Here is a 19,377-nt window from a genome sequence, read left to right as displayed (position 1 = left end):
CATGGGCATTGTTAGATAAATATACTGGACCACACCTTCCACCAATGAATTAAAAGACGTCAGTCATCTTTTATGTATAATACTATCAACACCAACAGAGCTCAAATAAACTTGAACATTAGCATTGTTGTGCAAAAACATTTTGTCACACTGCCCTGGTTTGTTCCTTAGTGTGTAGAGAGGTACATAAAGAGCACAAAGAATATTATGTGGTTGAATCTTTCACAGCAAGTATTGTGGTTTTGATCTCCAGCCTTCCCCCTCAGTAAAACAGGGCGAGGCAAAGGACTGTGCGGCCAACCCACCTCCTTCCTCCTGATCCACTCTGGCTAATGATTATTCCTGACAGTCTATGTCTCTTCACATTTCACTTTCACAACCTCATTCACATGCACGACTACTTAAACATAATCAGATTGATTAAAACTGACTCCAGTTCCACATATGGCTCCAAGTTCATAGAGGGAGCCAGGCATGCTGCGTCCAAACAGGAAAAGGGGGTTTAATGCGTCCACTCCCCTTTGACTAAACACATTCCCTCCTTTTAGTGGGCTGTCCCCCCGTAACACAAGGGAAACTGCTTGCAGTTTTGCAAGTCATTCTGTTTATGTAGTTATTTCTGTCACTGACTCTCAACTGGATGCAGAGTCCGATTCTATACACGTGAGGGTCCAGGAGTTCCTGTGGACGACTAAACCTTCATCATTATGTTGTGACTTTTGAGTTTTTGTCTACACAGACATTTGTGTCAAAAGACAATACATAAAACTGAGAACTTAGTTAATTTTTAGCTGTTTACTAGAGTTCAGTGGATCACAGGTTGTTGTTTCTTTCTTCCCGCACGGGGAGGGGGAATCTTTTTTTTTTTTTTTTCAGCTTCAAAGTTTCATGGATCAAAGTCCCTCAAAGCTACATCCTACAATTGTCTCAGCCCTGTGGGTGGATAGAAGAGACGGTAGCAGCCTCTGAGTTGGCCTCAGTAGCTGAAGACCGGAGAAGAACAGGCGTCTTGCTGTCTCGTAGGACTGAAGCGATCACTGTGGACCATGTGTGCTGCAGCTCTAGATGAGTACTGCGGCTCTGTCTTCTGGGTGAGTTCAATTCATTTGGCTGCAGGGATGTTCTAAATCTTGGAGGATTCTTCACTATCCCTGTTATATATTGGTCTTCTGAATTAAATAAAAAGGGGAAAGAGCTATAATTTGAAATTCACATGTTTAGAAACCCACACAAAACAATTATTAAGTGTGCAGGAGAGTATAGAAGCGGACAGATGGACAGATCAGCACAACATAACACTACATAACATGGTCAAATGAACATTCAAGTTGTTGGTGTTTGTTTTGTCAATTTTTATCACTGACAACAAATTAGTTGTAAGATTTACATAAAAACAGATTTAAGTGAATCTTCCTCACACAGGCCAAGGATATCCAGTTCTTTACCACTTTTACACGTGTTATACACCGTGAGAAAATGTTCAAGTATTTTCATGTTAAAAGTTTGTTTTACTTTTTACGTGTTCACCCAACACATGACTCAACATATTTAGTGGTCAAATATTAATAATAATGTTTTAGTTTTTTTTCAATTTGAAGGGGTTAGGTGTAGATGTCTCAAAAGGGAGGGGAAATCTTTAAAGTTTAGTTGCTCATTTGTTTAATGCTTATTGAAACATTACACAGATCAAATATGTCAGTATATGCAACTGCACATTGTTACAACAATTTTTCAAAATAAAAATAGGTCAAAACATGATGACTTTTCAGGTTTCAGCTTTATAAAATCTTATGATTTGCATTTTTTTTCCGTGTGATTTATCATGTAAAAGTAAACCTAACTTCTGCTTAGGAACAAATAAATTGATATTTTCATCTTCTGGTGTTTAATTGATTGAAATAACTTTCTAATTTAGGAAAAGTTCACCTATAATGAAATATAGGTTATATGCAGTCCTTGAAAATGAAGAAAGAAGTTTAGAACCATTTTACCCCCCCCAAAAAAAAATTTCACAGTCAAAAACTCTTGCCGATACAGCGTTGACAATGTGGACCCATACAAATAGCACTCTGCCCTCTAAATTCCCTCCTTTTGATGACAGGCTTAATGCACAGCAGAAAACTAGACGGTGTAATTGAATATGAAGAGATTGAAATGCTAATAAATCCTTTAGAAAGTCTTCTAAAAGCTTCACAAGTGTCAAGGTCTTTTGTAGCCTGATTATGTAACGTGTGTTTGTGTGTTTGTATTTGCACCTCAGAATGCATCATATGTGGACAAAGCGGAGCCAGACCTCCCAGCATGTTTGGAGCAGACAGTTCTCGTCTGGATCCCACTGGGTTTCGTGTGGCTCTGTGCCCCCAACCACCTGGTTTCCCTGTGCAAGAGGACGCGCAAAAAACACATGTCCAAGTTATATCTCTGCAAGCAGGTAATGCACGCAACAAAAACAAGCACACAGTTGCAATTATGATGTGATAAAAAGCTCTTTTTAATCACTAACCACGGGAACATCTTGTTGAAAATATTCTACTCTAAGTGGTCAATGATGTGATTCTTTTAAGACTTTTGTATTTCCTATTTACACAGGTTTTCAAATGTAAACATGCGACGAATTGAAGTACAAGACAGACAATCAAAACAAAGAAAGCAAATATAGATTGAGAACAAAGGGGAACAAACGGTTGCGTCTGGCGGACATGCATTATCACGTTGTCATACATGACAAGTTAGAAAAGCTTTAAGAAAAATACTGATCTGAAAAAGAGTAAAGCAAATAGGATTCTGTACTAACATCTTACACGCTTACTTCCCCCAGGCTGGGGTCTTGGAGACCTGAACTCTGTCCTCGCTGATAATTAGTCAAAGACAGAGTACACCCACACACATTGACATCTGCAGCCACTTTAAAGTCACCAGATGGCCTCACAAGCATGAAAACGCTACACAAGAACAGAAACAGACCAGGACTAAACAGTACTTCACTGTGCTGCCCTTAGAATCAGCTTCTTTAAAGTTTTACCAAGTCATCTTCAATGGCCACAGCTTGAGGTTTTATCTGCAGACTCTGTAGCCGTCTCATGTCAGTTCTGCTATGAGACTCGACCACCAGAAGTATTAAAACTGCTGACGAATCTGTACATTAACATTTGTCTGTCCTCCAGCTTCTGGTGTCTCTCTTGTTCCTGACGGCCATAGCATCCTTGGCAATCACGATAGCCGAGGATCATGGTCCGAACAAAGACTCAACGCAAACAGAGAAAAATGCTGCTGTATACTATGTGAACCCTGTGCTGTTTGCTGTCACATGGGTAAGAATTGACAATTTCTATGCATGCTCTTTGTTTTTGTGCTCAATAAGAAAAATTATGATGTGGATCATTGTTTTTTTTGTTTTGTTTTGTTTTTTGTTAGATCCTTCTGTTTTTGTGTCAGGAAGGAGTGAGACGTAAGGAAGGAGTTGTAGACTCGGCCACTCTCTTTCTCTTCTGGTTGTTCCTTGTTCTTTGTGATATTTTTCCTTTTCAAACCCTCCTAAGAGAAGCACTCAAGCAGGTATGGCAAAAGACATCGAATATCTTTACATTTGGTGTGACACACCATTCACTCTGTATTTCTCACCCTTCGACAAATTGCCGGTAATGGCCTTTTACACCAGGGAAAGGTCACAGATGTTCCTCGTTTCTGCCTTTTCTACATCTCTTTTGGACTGGAATTGTTTGCCCTTGTCCTCTCTGCTGTGGCTGATATTTCACCAGAAGATCGCAAGCACATAAAAAAGGTACCTACAAATCCAAGTCGATTTTCTTTTTATCCTTTTGATACAGTGAAATTCATATTCAGTGCTATCTATTGCACCTTCACCACAGACCAGCTGTAAATTCAAAATATGTGTGTTGTTTTTTTTAATTGTATTTATTTTCTTTCCCCCTTCAGAATCCTGAAAGAGCTGCTGCTTTTTTAAGCAGAATAACCTTCAATTGGATGAGCAGGTAAACTCGAGACATGAAAGTCAAAAAGGAATATTGTAACAAATTCTCCTAACCAAAATTCAACTGGTTTACACAAGTTCTATTGATTGTATTTGGTTTTTTTTTAATGATTATTCTTCAGCATGGTGGTAAAAGGCTATAAAAAGCCCCTGGTTCAGGAGGACATGTGGGATCTCAATGAGGCCGACACCACTGCGTACATCAGCCAGAGGTTCCAGTCCAACATGAAATCTAAGTTAGCTGCAGCTCAGGTGGAATACCAAAACAAGCTGAAAAAGCGTCCAAACAGAGACAAAGCTCAGCAGGAAGGTTTTCAAAATGGTCTTTCTAATGGCCTGGGGAAAGGTGTGAGTCAGGATGTCTTGATGATGGTAAGATATACTTTTCTTTATACATATACAGTGCATGCTCTTTTTCTTCAGGTGTTTTTTTTTTTTTTAATTGAACATTGTGTGTCTCATCACAAAAAAATATATTTTAGGAGGAAAAAGGAAAGAAACAAGATGAAAAAAAGAAGAAAAAGAAAAAGGAGGAAGAAGACTATCCTAACTCATGGCTGGTTTCAACCATCTACAAGACCTTTAAATGGATTCTGATTGAATCTGCTTTCTTCAAACTTCTGCAGGACTTACTTGCTTTTGTCAGTCCTCAAATCCTCAAGTAAGTCAGACAACCTGCTGATAAGTTTATGTATTTATGTACAAACATTAACATGTATAATTGGTAAACCATGGGGAGGTGAAAAAGGAAACGGATATGACTAAACTCAACCATGGAGCCTATGATTTGAAATAACATAACATGTTTTCATGTAAATTAGGATTTTTCTGATCACAAGATATGGGCTTTTTGTTTTGTTTGTTTAGTTTTTTTTTTTTAACAAAGCCCCTTATCCCTCACAATTTGACTTACAGTATTTGCTCAGAGACATGGTTGTGTCACACTAGCAATCATTAATGTGGACCCAGGCTGACTTGCATGTTCTTCAAAGGTCTGGTCATGACAAAAAAAAAAAGTTAAAAATGCTTTTAAATGTAACCCCCCCCCCCCCCCCCCTCTAATTTTGCTCTTGCGTTTATGTTGACAATATTAATGATTTTCCTCCTCGAATGTAAAATTTGAGTTTCTGAGGTTATATTTGACATCATGCAGCAATGTTCATCAAGATATGTTCAGAAAATTTGTAAATGTCCTCTTTGAAGCTACTGACAGGTTACTACCACTGTGGGTACCTGAACAAGGACACTGACCCCATCTGCTCCCAGCCCACTCCTCATAGTGTGTCTAGTTAAGGTTAATTATAAATGGGATGGTCTTTCGCTTGTTCTTTCATGTCTAAATGTCTTTATCCTGTTCTTAAAACAAAAGCAGCTCATAACATAACAAACAAGCGTTTGACGCTGTCAAGATCGCATCACTGTAATCAAATGCCGGAAGTGTGATTGCATATCATAAACTGATATTTATTCATCTTTTCAGATTGATGATCTCCTTTACTCAGGACAAATCCAGGCATGTCTGGGAAGGCTACATGTATGCAGTGTTGCTGCTGGTGGTGGCAATTCTTCAGTCCCTGTTCCTGCAGCAGTACTTTCAGCGTTGCTTTGTGCTGGGGATGAAGGTTCGCACTGCCCTCATGGATGCCATTTACAAAAAGGTATTGACCACAACGACACACCATTGTCCCAACTAAAAGAAGGTTTTAAGGTGCATCTACACATAGGCGCCACATTCCTGACAGATTGGTGAGAAAACGATGCGCAATGGCGCACAGCAGTGTGCAGCCGTGCACATTAGTGCGCAACACCACGGAACAGTATTGGTGACAGTGTGTAATGACTCTTGATGATCCGCCACCGTTTCGTGCTGTTACTTGTAACGCATCATAACAGGTTGCGACTGACTGTCGGCGCGTGACGCCTCTCCTCTGAGTCATAGAATTTGGTTCAAAATCGCGATCCACGGTCAGGAATTGAGATTCGTGCCATTCATGACTTGTGTAAACGCATCTGTAGTATCTTATAATGGGAATTTCCCACTGAGCAAAAAGTGGTCCAAAACACGTCTAAAAGACTTAAATTCTCTATACATCCAGAAGACATCCTCAGAGGGGCCAGAATGAAAGTGCTGATAAAACATTTATTCGGGTACATCGTTGTATTCATAAGATGACAGGTTATCAAAGTGGCGAGTTTCTCCGTGGAGACTTGAAAAGTTCAATGCCTCGTGACCAAAAGAATAAATGGTCATAACTCAGACATTGTGCATTAAACTTTACATGATGTCTCCTCTTGCCTGTCATGATCTACTTCCCTCAATATTTTAATGACAAATCAGTAATTATACAGGCAGTTGGACTTAACATACAGCTTGTGACATGTCTCTTTCAACTGATTCTGGGTGTCTTAGATGTCCGTTATTTTATTTTAATGTGTCATTTGTCAACTAGTTCTGGCCGTCGAATAGACGTCCAGATTATGGCCTGGACGGACAGACGTGTCATGAGCGTCTATGGATGTTGCTTACTCAGTGGGTTATTTCATATGCTCAGGAGCAGCGTCAACTGCACTTTTGGTATTTGCAGACTGCACCAGAGAATTTGCTCTCACTAATGACTTTACGTACATGTTTATCGATTGCTGCTGCATTGATTGCCTCCTGCTGCTTTTTCCATGGAAGATCATATAGATTGCAAAAAAAAAAGAAAAAAAAAAAAAGTTCTTGTTTATTTATTGAAATTGCATTTGCCAGAAGAAAAAAAAAACATCTGCCACTCCATTTTATTTTAAGATTTTCTCTCTCATTTCTTGTCTTTCCCTTTCTTTAAGGCATTGGTGGTGTCCAACGATACTCGGAAAGAGTCGACAGTCGGGGAAACCGTGAACCTGATGTCGGCAGATGCTCAGCGCTTCAATGACGTAACCAACTTCATCCACCTGCTGTGGTCCTGCCCTCTGCAGATCATCATATCCATCGTTTTCCTGTGGATTGAGTTAGGACCGTCTGTCCTCGCAGGGCTGGCTATCATGGTGCTATTGGTGCCAATAAATGGTGTTCTCGCCGCCAAGGCCAGAACATTGCAGGTCAGTTGAATTTTAGACGTATAGAGAAAACATGCGATCTTACATGTAAACAACAGTGTTTTTGCATGTGAGAATAGCAGGACTCTCCTGGGCGGGTTGTGTAATAATAGGGGTGGGGGATGTTGCTTTGACAATTGGTAAATTTCTCCAAAATACTAATTTACAATTTAGTGTGTGGAAAAAGAGTGAAGGAGCTACACATCCAAGTCGCTTTAAGTCCAGTGTGAAGTGATAATTTTGGCCACAGAGTCAACTGAGGTTGTTTTTCCACCATGTTTTATCAAGTTCAAAGTCTTCATAACAACTACCAGGAGATTTCAGTACATTGTAAAAGCATTCTAACAGTAGCATTAAATAACCTTATCAAGTAATTTTGTGGGACTTTGAACACTTCATTTGAATGTGTTTTACCTAGTATTAGATGTCGTCTAACCTTTCTGCGATTGCTTGTTTGTGATTAGCATTGAGTCACATTTTAGTGCATAATTATACTTTTCTTTCCCTTTCAGATACAGAACATGAAGTTTAAAGATGACCGATTAAAAATCATGAATGAAGTACTCAATGGGATCAAGGTGAGTGCCTGTATTTATGAATGGCATTTATAGAGAACTCGCTTGTGTCAAACAAGCACATGTTGTAAAAGAAAGGTGCAATGGTTGACGGCAAAATCGTTATCAGCCCAATCACCACCAAGGATTTATTGGCTCTTAATCATTGCCTCAGATAGTAATAATGCTCTGGTTAGTATTTCTGAAGCCCATCACAACACAGTTTATGACCATGTTCTTGTGTTTGTCTCCAATTCCTCACCAGATTCTCAAGCTGTATGCCTGGGAGCCGTCTTTCCAGACGCAGGTGGAAGACATCAGAGATAAAGAACTGAAAGTCATGAAGAAATTTGCCTACCTGTCATCCGTGTCCACCTTCTTCTTCACCTGCGCTCCAGCTCTTGTGAGTCGTACGGACAGCGGATGATGGGAGCAGTTTATCAGAGGGGATCTTTGCCAATCGATTTAAGACACATTCTTTTCTTTCTTTTTTTTTGCAGGTTTCTCTGGCCTCATTTGCGGTGTTCGTGAATGTCAGTACAGACAACGTGTTAACTCCAGAGAAAGCTTTCACCTCAATTTCCCTCTTCAACATCCTCAGATTCCCCTTGTCCATGCTGCCTTTGCTTATTGCTGCTATTGTGCAAGTAAGAGGAGAGCTAAAAACCCGGCATTCACAAATTGTAAACCTGTGAAGAAATTATGTCTTAACCTGCTTTTTGAAACCTCAGACAGCAGTGTCCAAGAAGCGCCTGGAGAAGTTTCTGTCAGGGGACAACCTTGAAGCTGACATTGTGCACCATGACCCCAGTTTCAGTATGTTGACCTTCACTATTCATACCTGCTCCTCCCCTGAGCCATGGCATTTATTTAGCATTCTTAGATAATAGCTTGGCTCTCTATTTACCCATCTTTGTCCATTCCTTCAATCTTTCAGGTACTGCTATTAGTATATCTAATGGTTCCTTTGCTTGGGAAAGAGATGCTGAACCACTACTAAAAAAGTATGTCCGCACACATACAGTGTTTTCATATTAAATATGGTACTTTCCAGTACTAAAAATGCTGATTCTCTGTGTGTTTTTCAGTGTGTCCTTAGAAATTAATCCTGGGCGGTTAGTGGCAGTTGTGGGGGCTGTCGGCTCAGGGAAGTCCTCTCTCATTTCAGCCCTTTTGGGAGAAATGCACAGCACCAAAGGCTTTATCAACATTCAGGTGACGCCTTATTCCTGTCTCTATGTCACATAGTGGCGGTACAGTTGTAAATTTAGCATGCACACAAATGTTCATCACTCAGAACAAACTAATGATTGTATTGTGGACATCATATTTCTTTTTAAAGAAGCACAGTATGAAACTTTTGACTACACGTTCACAGATGTGTCCGCAAAGGTTTTAGCTAGTGTAGTTTATTTTTGGCTGAATAGTAACTTTTATTAAACTTCAGTTTTAATGACACATGTTGTGAAAAGAATCTCATTTATTTTGTATTTCTATGCAGGGCTCTCTTGCATTCGTGCCACAACAGGCCTGGATCCAAAATGCCACTCTGAAGGATAATATTTTGTTTGGCTCTCCCAATGATGAAAGGAGGTTCAATGACGTATTAAATGCTTGCGCCCTTGAAACCGACTTGGAGCTGCTGCCTGGAGGGGTCCTCACTGAAATTGGAGAGAAAGTGAGCTCTCGAGTGTTCCACGTTTAAAGGATCTGAATGTGATATTTAGGTTTCTCAAAGCAATTGCTGATTCAGTTGTGTTGAGATCCCTCCTGCCTGGTCAAATGAGAATTTCCAGACCGATAACGAGGTTGTACAAGTGTTCAGTTCCAGTGATTTCTGACCTAATTAAGTATGACAAAAAAAAATGTCAAAGTTTTATTGCAATTTTCTGCTGCACATTGAATATGCTTGAGCTTCTCTGAATGAAATTTAACATTTTCTCGTATGTGTGTGTGTGTGTGTGTGTGTGTGCGTGTGTTTGTGTGTTTGTCCCTCTGTTCTCAGGGTATCAACCTCTCAGGGGGACAAAAGCAGCGTGTGAGCTTGGCCAGGGCCGCTTACAGTGAGGCTGATATATATCTACTAGACGATCCGCTGTCTGCTGTGGACTCGCATGTAGGAAAGCACCTTTTTGATAAAGTTATTGGTCCCAAAGGAATACTCAAGAACAAGGTTTGTGTTTTATGCATTCAGTTTAAATTATGAATGTTTTTTTAAACCTGATAAAGCAGAGGAATATTAGGATAAGACTGATTACTCAGTATGGTTATGAGCAGTATTTCATAAACATATTGCTTATATAATGCAATCTCTTTGTTTTTCTCTTGAATGTGTCTTTTTGTGTTACAGACTCGTATCCTGGTGACTCACGGAGTCAGCTTTTTGCCTTATGTTGATGAAATAGTCGTCTTGGTGGATGGTGTAATTTCAGAGGTCGGGTCCTACAACAGCCTTCGTGCCAGCAGAGGGGCTTTCTCCGAGTTTCTTGACACATATGCCAAAGAGCAAAGGAACCGAACTCAGTCAGAGTCAGGTAATTACAGCCTTCCTGTTCTTTCACTGCTCAATGACATATAATTCCTCACGGTGTCCTAAATGCATTTTGATACACTTGGCCTTTTTCCATATTTTACCTAATAGCTCAGGCCGATGTTTTTCATGATGACTTCAAATACACACATTAGTGCTTGTTCTGCAGATATGTAAGACACACTGTGATATTTATTCAGGCCATAGCCCGGTTAAAGAAGACTTAGAGCTCCTCCCTGACTTTGAGGACATTCATCCTGACTCACCCTTGGAGGACGCGGTTTCTTCTACTTTGAAGAGAGAAAACAGTATCCGCCGCAGCCAGCGTAACAGCAGGTATGAGTACAATCTTGAAGTACATACATACAAAAGAAAACTCTATCCTCTTGAGCTTTTTCCATTCACGGCAAATTGAGTCTTTTGTCATTCCAATTACGCTCTTTTCTTGTTCTTCTAGCATCAGACGAAGAAAAAACAGTTCCATAAGAAAAACCGAAAACGTTGATGAGTTGAAGAAAGGCCAGAAGCTAATAGAGAAAGAAACGATGGAAATAGGACAGGTATAATAGGATTCTGCTCTGATGCAACAATCATTTCTTTACTTGCACAACTGGTACCACCTTAGGGTGTAAAACAATATCTTGTTTCCTGAGTGTATTTTCTTCTTCTTGATGTCCAGGTGAAGTTTACAGTCTTCCTCCAGTACCTGCGAGCCATGGGGTGGGGATATACTGCCATGGTTTTCCTGGTTTACTTCATTCAGAATGTAGCTTTTATTGGCCAGAACCTGTGGCTAAGTGATTGGACCAATGATGCAATTGAGTACATGAATAAGACATACCCTCCATCGGAGAGGGATCTGAGAGTGGGGGTGTTCGGTGCTCTGGGAGTGGCTCAGGGTAAATACACAATCGTTTCTTGCAAATGCTTTTAGATTTATGTTTGTATGTTCAATGGAATTCTCTCTTTGTTATTCATTACTTCATTGGTATTTTCTCAGCCTCCTTTATGCGAGTAGTCTATGAATGTAACATGCTTTGAGTTCTAATAATAATTAGTCTATAACTGCAAAAATGTGATAAGGAAGATCACAGAATCAGACAGTAACCATACCCTTGCTTTGATTCTGGGCTCAGGCCTTTTCTACCCCATGGGGTTTGCATGTTATCTCTGTTCATTCACAGGTTTTTTTATAGATACTTTCACACAATCTAAAGTCCAGGTGTCAATCTCAAATCAGTTCAGGGGTGACATATAGCCCAGTTTGGACCAGTACAATTAATAATTATCCCCTATAATCACTGACAACTGTAATATTTGCTCTTTATTGTAGTGAAAAAAGAAATAGGAGGTTACATCATGAGAATGTTCATGTTTAATGCATTTCAACAAAATCTCCATAAAACTATCATTTCTTGAGAAAATAATCTGAAAGATTACCTGCCATATTGACTCCTGCTGCTTCATTTTACTTTTCTCACTGGATCAACTTTTACATGGCCTTCTGATTGAAGAGCTTATTCAACTAATATCTGGAGTTGAAACAAGGATTTGCCCACCCTTTATCCTGACAGTGCACATGATGGTGCTGAAAGATTTGGGAAATGTCACTACGTATTAGTCAAAGTATTTTTTGAGCTGCAATTACTGACAGATGGAAGCTTGAAACTCACACCTAGTAACAGGACAGGTTGTGTGTTTTTGATGCTTCACTCACTGGATGAGCGACAAGCAGTTCGCCCTAAAGTGGATTTCTGGTTTGAAACCTGTAGGGGAAGGATAAAGTCTGTCTTATGTCCTCTAAAGTATCAGAATGCCTGTGATTTATAAACAATCTTGTGCAGAGCCACAGCTATGCACTCTATTGCTATAAGTGAACTATTCATATGTATTTATTTTCCTCTCTTGGTCTGCAAGTCAGTTTCAGACTACTTGAATCCCAACTTTGCAGTCCGAAAGTAAGACAAAGGACAGTGAGTCACTTTTAGAGCTGCAGCATTGATTTGCCAATAACTGCACATGAGATTACATTTCCTAGCACTTTACATTCCCATAACACAATTCAGTCCATGCTGTGTATAGAAGATTGAAGCAAATACACACTGCACAAAAGCGAAGTTAACCTTTAACATATTTCAACTTTATTTTAGCTGTTATGTCACCATAGACTGTAATGATGCCTCCTGAAGTAAAAAAAAAAAGAAAAAAAAAGTAATCTCATGGGATTCATGGCGATATGTAAACCACAATAAAGCTAACGTCTTAAGACTGAATATCATAGTTTTCCTTGACTTGTAGTTTTGTGTCGTCCATTGGTATTAAATATTTAAAAGAAAGTCATCTTCTCCTGACACAGAAAATAAGACGTGAAAGTCCTTGTCCAAAGAGGCGCTTTCATTTTTCTCTAATGCTTTAGCACTTGTATTCATCTTTAATACTTTTCTAAACTGTCTTTTAAATCATTTTTGAACAATGGTGGCTGTAACGTTACCTAACATAGTGAAACATGCCTATCTGTGGATTATTATTGTTTAGCATGTGGGAATGTAAAAAGTCAGCGTTGCTATTTGTCTTTTCAATAACTGCATGTGACTGTTTTGCAGGTGTCTTTGTGTTCATCGGCACACTGCTCCTCGCCAATGCAAGTGTCGCTGCGTCTCGTATCCTGCATTCACGGCTGCTTAGAAACATAATGCGGGTTCCTATGGTTTTCTTTGACACTACGCCGATTGGAAGAGTTGTCAATCGCTTCGCCAAGGTTGGGTTTATGTGTTTTCTTGACTCTGCGTGTGTGTGTGTGTGTGTGTGTGTGTGTGTGTGTGTGTGTGTGTGTGTGTGTGTGTGTGTGTGTGTGTGTGTGTGTGTGTGTGTGTGTGTGTGTGTGTGTGTGTGTGTGTGTTTGTGCGTGCGTATTTGTTGTTCTGCTCTTCAAAAGTTGCATTGCCAGTTTCAGTTTCGACTTCAAATATAACATTCAGTCTGTTAAATTTAATCGTTTGATTCAATTTGTAAGGGTTGTTATATTTTGAGTCAAAGTGCTTGTTCCTTGTACTTGTCCAACTAGCATTATTAAGATCCATTGGCTCGCGATGAACTTACATGGATAAAAAGATCATTTGCATAGAAAAAGCCCTTGAAGCATTCTGAACCTGAACTCTTCTGTTTGTGCAGTTTGTCATTTCTCTCAAAAGTCCAGAGTTTCCTCTTGTGTTAATGGATAACAGCTTGTCACCAGACAATGTATTCTAAGAGAAAGTATTGTCACAGGTTAGTTGAAGGACTAATTATATCTACATTGGTCTTCCAGGACATTTTCACCATAGATGAAGCTATTCCGAATTCCTTCAGGTCCTGGCTGCTCTGTCTGCTGGGTGTACTGGGGACACTGTTTGTCATCTGTCTGGCCACCCCTTTCTTTACCATCATCCTCCTTCCTCTGGCGATAATCTACTACTTTGTACAGGTAAGTTGAACCAGATAGCAGAAGAAAAAAAAAATCTTGATGAATCTTCAAACATTTATGATAATTACATTTTTTTTGTATTTTCCACTTACAGCGTTTCTATGTAGCGACTTCGAGGCAGCTGCGTCGGCTGGACTCTGTGTCTCGCTCTCCTATATACTCCCATTTTGGAGAGACAGTATCGGGCCTGTCAGTGATAAGAGCCTACAATCACCAAGAGCGGTTTCTTAAACATAACGAAATCACCGTTGATGAAAATCTCAAGACTGTCTATCCATGGATCGTGTCTAACAGGTTCGCTACTAAACATACAACAAATCCATTTCTACAGCTTGTTATACTTCTGATATTTCTCTGTATGATGATATTTGCACATATCAATTTCTTCAGATGGCTGGCCATCCGTCTGGAGTTCCTTGGAAACCTGGTGGTGTTTTTTGCCACTTTGTTTGCCGTCATTTCCAGAGATTCTATAGATAGCGGCCTGGTTGGCCTGTCTATATCCTACGCACTTAATGTGAGTTGCCTGTACACGCACACTGTCACTACACATACTGCAGAATATAGTGTTAATGCTACTGGAACTAATTACAGTGATACTGATTCTTTTTTCTAGTGGTAATGATGTTGTATATGGCAGTGAACAACAAATCGCTTGTGTGGGGTGGGGGTTTATTGATGCAGGTCACACAGACCCTGAACTGGCTGGTGAGAATGACCTCGGAGTTGGAGACTAATATTGTGGCTGTGGAGAGAGTGAGTGAATACACCAAACTTGATAATGAGGTACGTTGAAACAAGGGCTGTTCTTCACATTACAGAAAAAACTCCTCTGAGTGCCTGTTTGAATTTTATCTGGTCCTGTTGAATTGTCATTGATACACCCTTTAGATTATGAATCGGAAAACTCTTTCTCCTGTGTTTTTCTTTTAAAGTACTCAGTGAATATACTGCATGCGATGACCTTTTAACAGTTTTAATGACGCTCCGCATGGTGACATTATCATGAAGTTGTGAAATGTAGGTTTAGTTTTGACCTATGACGCATTCAATATAATTTTCTCAATATATCTGGGCACTTAGTTATAAAATATACAGAGGTTTTAAAAGTTATCTCCACAGCTGATGCATTGTCACATATCAATCCTGTGGGTCTTTTCTTTCACAGGCTGAGTGGGTGACGAACACTCGGCCACATGAGAAGTGGCCGGAGGCCGGAAGGCTACAATTTGAAAACTACAAGGTCCGGTACAGACCTGGATTAGACCTGGTGCTGCATGGAATCACTTGTGACATCAGCAGCGCTGAGAAGGTGTGTGTGTGTGTGAGTGTGTGTGTGTGTGTGTGTGTGTGTGTGTGTGTGTGTGTGTGTGTGTGTGTGTGTGTGTGTGTGTGTGTGTGTGTGTGTGTGTGTGTGTGTGTGTGTTTTGCTCTGGTCTATGTTTTAGAGATGACATATTGAGTTATATTTCTAAAAAATAATGCTGATAAAAGTTGTTGCACCTGAAAAATTTGCTTTTGTGATATTCAAACCAGCTGTGTCAAAGCAAAAAAACAAACCCATCTATTCTCTAACTAAACTAACTGCAAAGCTGAACTCCAAGCTGAAAGGCAGTCTATATTGGAACGGTTGATTGTAAACTCAGCCCTCCTAAAAGAAAAAAACGTGCATATTTATTCCTTTTTTTGTCATATTTCACCTGTTGCCATTGATCTTTGCTGACATTAGATTGACTGTAATTTGGTCTCAGTTGCTCATTTGCAGCATTCTTGACTGAAGTCAAAAGACACGCCTCAAGCCTCAAGGTGCTCATTAATGAGGGTGAAAGAAAATGCATCCAGGGTGCAGCATAATGCAGCCATTGATGACAGTGTACAAAGGAACAATATATGGGCTTCACTTTTCAAAGCTCAGTGAACATCTACATCAATGCAGAGCTAAAAGTAACCTTCACGAACACTGGACTTTCGAAAGAAATACTGCAGGTTGTTTGGTAAACTCACGCCGATAGAGTTGTGTTTTCAGACGTCAGAAACTCATGAGCTGTTTACTGTTTCACTTTGTGTTTGAAAGTACAAACTCACTAGGATCAAATCTTGAGTAAGTCGATTGAGTTTGTACGATATCGTGACAGAATGTGTTTGCCTTTATATTTAGTCCATGTTTTGTTTTTTTCCTTACTTGAATTCAGATTGGAATCGTGGGCCGTACAGGAGCTGGAAAGTCCAGTCTGACAAACTGCCTGTTTAGAATTATTGAAGCTGCAGAAGGTCGGATCCTCATTGATGGTATAGACATTGCTACACTGGGGCTCCACGACCTGAGATCAAACCTCACCATCATACCACAGGTAGGACAAACAATGTTAGACGGAGAAACTGAGCTTGAAAATACAGTATATACCGACTTATACACATCTGTTGACCTCAGGATCCAGTTTTGTTCTGTGGGACGCTGAGGATGAACCTGGACCCATTTGACACATTCAGTGATGAAGACATTTGGAGAGTGCTTGAGCTCTCTCACCTGAAGGACTTTGCAGCGGGGCTGAAGGAAGGACTACAACATGAAGTTTCTGAAGGGGGAGAGAACCTCAGGTGAGTAAAACAATAACGAAGGAAGCATCTAAACTAACCCACTCCTTAACTGGCTCATATAGTCTCCTGTATTCTGATATTAGAGGCCAAATGAAACCTTATCTCACTCATACGTATTGCTGATCTCTTTGTGTGTTTGGATGTGCTCAAAAATGTCTCCCTCATTGGGTAAATGACCTTCAAGATTATGTGGTTTGTCAACGATATGACTCAATCTCTTTCTAGTGTTGGACAGAGGCAGCTGCTGTGTCTCGCTCGAGCACTGCTGAGAAAGTCTCGCATCCTCATTCTGGATGAGGCCACGGCAGCCGTTGACCTGGAGACAGACGATCTGATTCAGAATACCATTCGTAAAGAGTTTTCACACTGCACTGTTCTGACCATTGCCCACCGTCTGCACAGTATCATGGACAGCTCCAGGTACGTTCACGATCCTCAAAGTGATTCGATAAGGAGCAGATCCCCGTTTAGTGCCACTTTCTTCCTAATTTGTGTGTAAAAAAATATCATACAAAGCCCAATATTTACACTTATTCACTTCTGAATATCTGTCATAGTTTTGAAAAACATAATACCAGCATACATAAGATACCGAATGTTATGAAGTGAATTAACAAAAGAAAATAAAACCTCAACATTGTATTTTATTCCTTTGCTGTTGTGTAGCCCAAACATTTATGACCACAAAAATGAACAAGAAAAAAACACCTTAAAATGAAACAATGGAAAAACCTGAATAAATGTAAACACATTATAACCGCATTCTGCATACATGTCATTAAGCAAGACCATATATAGTCACAATCCTTTGATTTTAAAAGCATTTAATGGATAAACAACACAACAGATAGGAATTTGTGAGTTATCAAGGAACCGTATATCTTTTTTACTTATCATTTTTGCATGAATTTATTTTGCTTGGGCTATCTTTGTGTTTTACTGTATAGTGTTTTTAGATCCTTTTCATGTACTCGTCTCAAACAATGGGTTAGTGTGAGTCAGTATGTGTCTGTGAGGCGATCCAAACAAATGCTTTGTGGCTGCAGCTGTGTGATCCGACAAATCCCACACATGAAAAGAAAATGTGAACCTTCACAAATAAGAGTAGCTTTTCATTTATTAGAAAGCAGCTCAAGAAAATACGAGACGGAGTGAGAAACACAACGTATGACTTTATTCATCATAGTCTTTCGATTTGCTAAACAGGAATATCACACTTTTAGACAGACAGACAGACAATAAAATTTGTATATCACTCCATAGTGAGAATGCCATAGGTTCAATTCTGTGCTGGGCCTTTCTGTGCTGGGTTTGCATGTTCTTCCTGTGTGTGCACGGTTTTGTGTTCCCTCCCATTATCCATGTGCTTAAAGCTTATTGGTGACTATAAATCGCCCCTCGGTGTGAATGTCATATATATTCACATACGTTAACTTTTATTTAGTTCTCATATACTTTCTACCAGAAATCATGTCATCATGTCTCTATCACATGGTAGATTGTTTATCCCTGTACGAGCTACCACTGACAGCCAGTTAACATTTTTGTCTGTTTTCCTCCCTCACAGGGTAATGGTGCTCGACGCAGGTAGAATTGTGGAGTTTGATTCCCCGCAGAACCTGCTTTCACAAAAAGGGCATTTCTATGCCATGGCGAAGGATGCTGGAATAGCACAAAACGATTATACATCCCTCTAATTTGAATGTGTAGATCTATGTGAGATCTATAAATTATGTACAGATGATTGTTTACATGTTGGTTATTTCTGTGTGTATTATATTTATGGGAAACAATAGCACAGAATCATATTAGGAATGTACATGATGTTTTATGTGAATGGTTTCATCAGTGTAATGTATTTTTTTTTTTTCTGGGTGTAAGATTACTTTTTTTAAACACGTTTTAAACAAAAAAAATGATATGTACTGTACATATATTATATTCAATATAAATTGTGACTAAGCTAAACATCTATGACTCACTTATTAGTGTCAGTGTGTCTCTGCTCATGCTGGTCACAGTATAAAATGATCTTCCTCAAATCGTTCAAAGGAGTTTTTCTTATACGTTGAGACAAATAATCAATCCATAAGTGAATTTTTAATTTTTACAATCCAAATCGCATCTGTCAAAGTACATAGTTTTACATGTGCACACATTTGTTCAGTCTGTATGACAACAAATAGATGGTGTGGGTCATTAAATACACACATGAACGTCAACATATATCTGCAACATCATCCTTGTTCAAATAATGCTGATAGTAGATCTGGACATCAAAAAATGTTTTATGTTTTATTTACTGTTTGTTGTGCCATGTCCACATGTCCATCTTTGTACCACCGCTATGCAAGACGTACTATAGTTTTCTGAAGATTGAATATTAAGTATCAGGCCTTTGGAAATGTTCCAATGTAAAGCTTCTCATCTCAAATTTAATCAGTACACACATCAATGACGAAATCCAGTGCTTTCACTTCTACTGGTTTATTGATGGAGGTCTTTAAATGATTAAAATCACTAACTTCGTCACATGGTTTGGTTTACTACAAATGGCTGTGGCCTACAGTACTTGTCTGCAGGACAAAAATTAACAATTAACAAACAAACAATTGATATCTGTTTTTATAAGTTGTTCACCTGGCCCTGCAATCACACACAATGTATTAATGTATTGTTTAATTATGTGTGGGAGGACTTGGGAATTTGACTGAATGCCAAATTTGTCCTTCATAGTTTCAAGAGTTGTAGAATCTCTCTTTATGTGCTGCAAATGCATTAGCCACCACTTTGTTGATGAGGATGACACTTTGCCCATCAGGAGACTCATGAGAAACATTCTGTTTGTTTGTTTGTTTGTTTGTTTGTTTGTTTGTTTGTTTGTTTTTTAGTGCAACTCAACCATTTCACTCAAGGACGAGGTCTAGGACCACATTTTGTGCCTTCACACTTTGGCTGATGTTTTTGCAGCAAATTGTTGGGATCATTTTTGTGGACTGCATTTCAGGCACCCTACTCACCCCTGTCACCTTTAGGGAAGACTGCCACTGCTCATCCAAACATATAAGGAACATTTTACATCAGTGCACGTGGATTTCATTCGTGATCACAGATTATGGCAGGTTTCATGCGGTTTCACAACAGATCCTTCAGAAACTCA

At 39.4% G+C, this 19,377-nt stretch overlaps 1 protein-coding gene across 1 annotated transcript; it reads left to right on the top strand.

Moving 5' to 3' along the window:
• Positions 1-413: 413 nt before the first annotated feature.
• On the top strand, positions 414-18,748 carry abcc2 (ATP binding cassette subfamily C member 2). Its single transcript, XM_080481475.1, has 32 exons — positions 414-1,091; positions 2,261-2,431; positions 3,165-3,311; positions 3,415-3,555; positions 3,659-3,781; positions 3,937-3,992; positions 4,114-4,363; positions 4,474-4,652; positions 5,472-5,649; positions 6,821-7,075; positions 7,585-7,650; positions 7,892-8,029; positions 8,127-8,273; positions 8,358-8,442; positions 8,564-8,630; positions 8,715-8,841; positions 9,128-9,304; positions 9,632-9,799; positions 9,977-10,160; positions 10,357-10,492; positions 10,614-10,716; positions 10,836-11,055; positions 12,760-12,914; positions 13,464-13,619; positions 13,714-13,913; positions 14,010-14,136; positions 14,304-14,405; positions 14,788-14,931; positions 15,812-15,970; positions 16,051-16,217; positions 16,443-16,637; positions 17,785-18,748. The coding sequence occupies exons 1-32, from the start codon at positions 1,047-1,049 to the stop codon at positions 17,912-17,914; spliced, it is 4,698 nt and encodes a 1,565-aa protein (XP_080337601.1). The 5' UTR covers positions 414-1,046; the 3' UTR covers positions 17,915-18,748.
• The last annotated feature ends 629 nt before the right edge of the window (positions 18,749-19,377 follow it).

Source organism: Lipophrys pholis, assembly GCF_963383615.2.
Source record: "Lipophrys pholis genome assembly, chromosome: 15".
Lineage (NCBI taxonomy): Eukaryota > Metazoa > Chordata > Actinopteri > Blenniiformes > Blenniidae > Lipophrys > Lipophrys pholis.
This window is presented reverse-complemented; position numbering and strand designations above follow the sequence as displayed.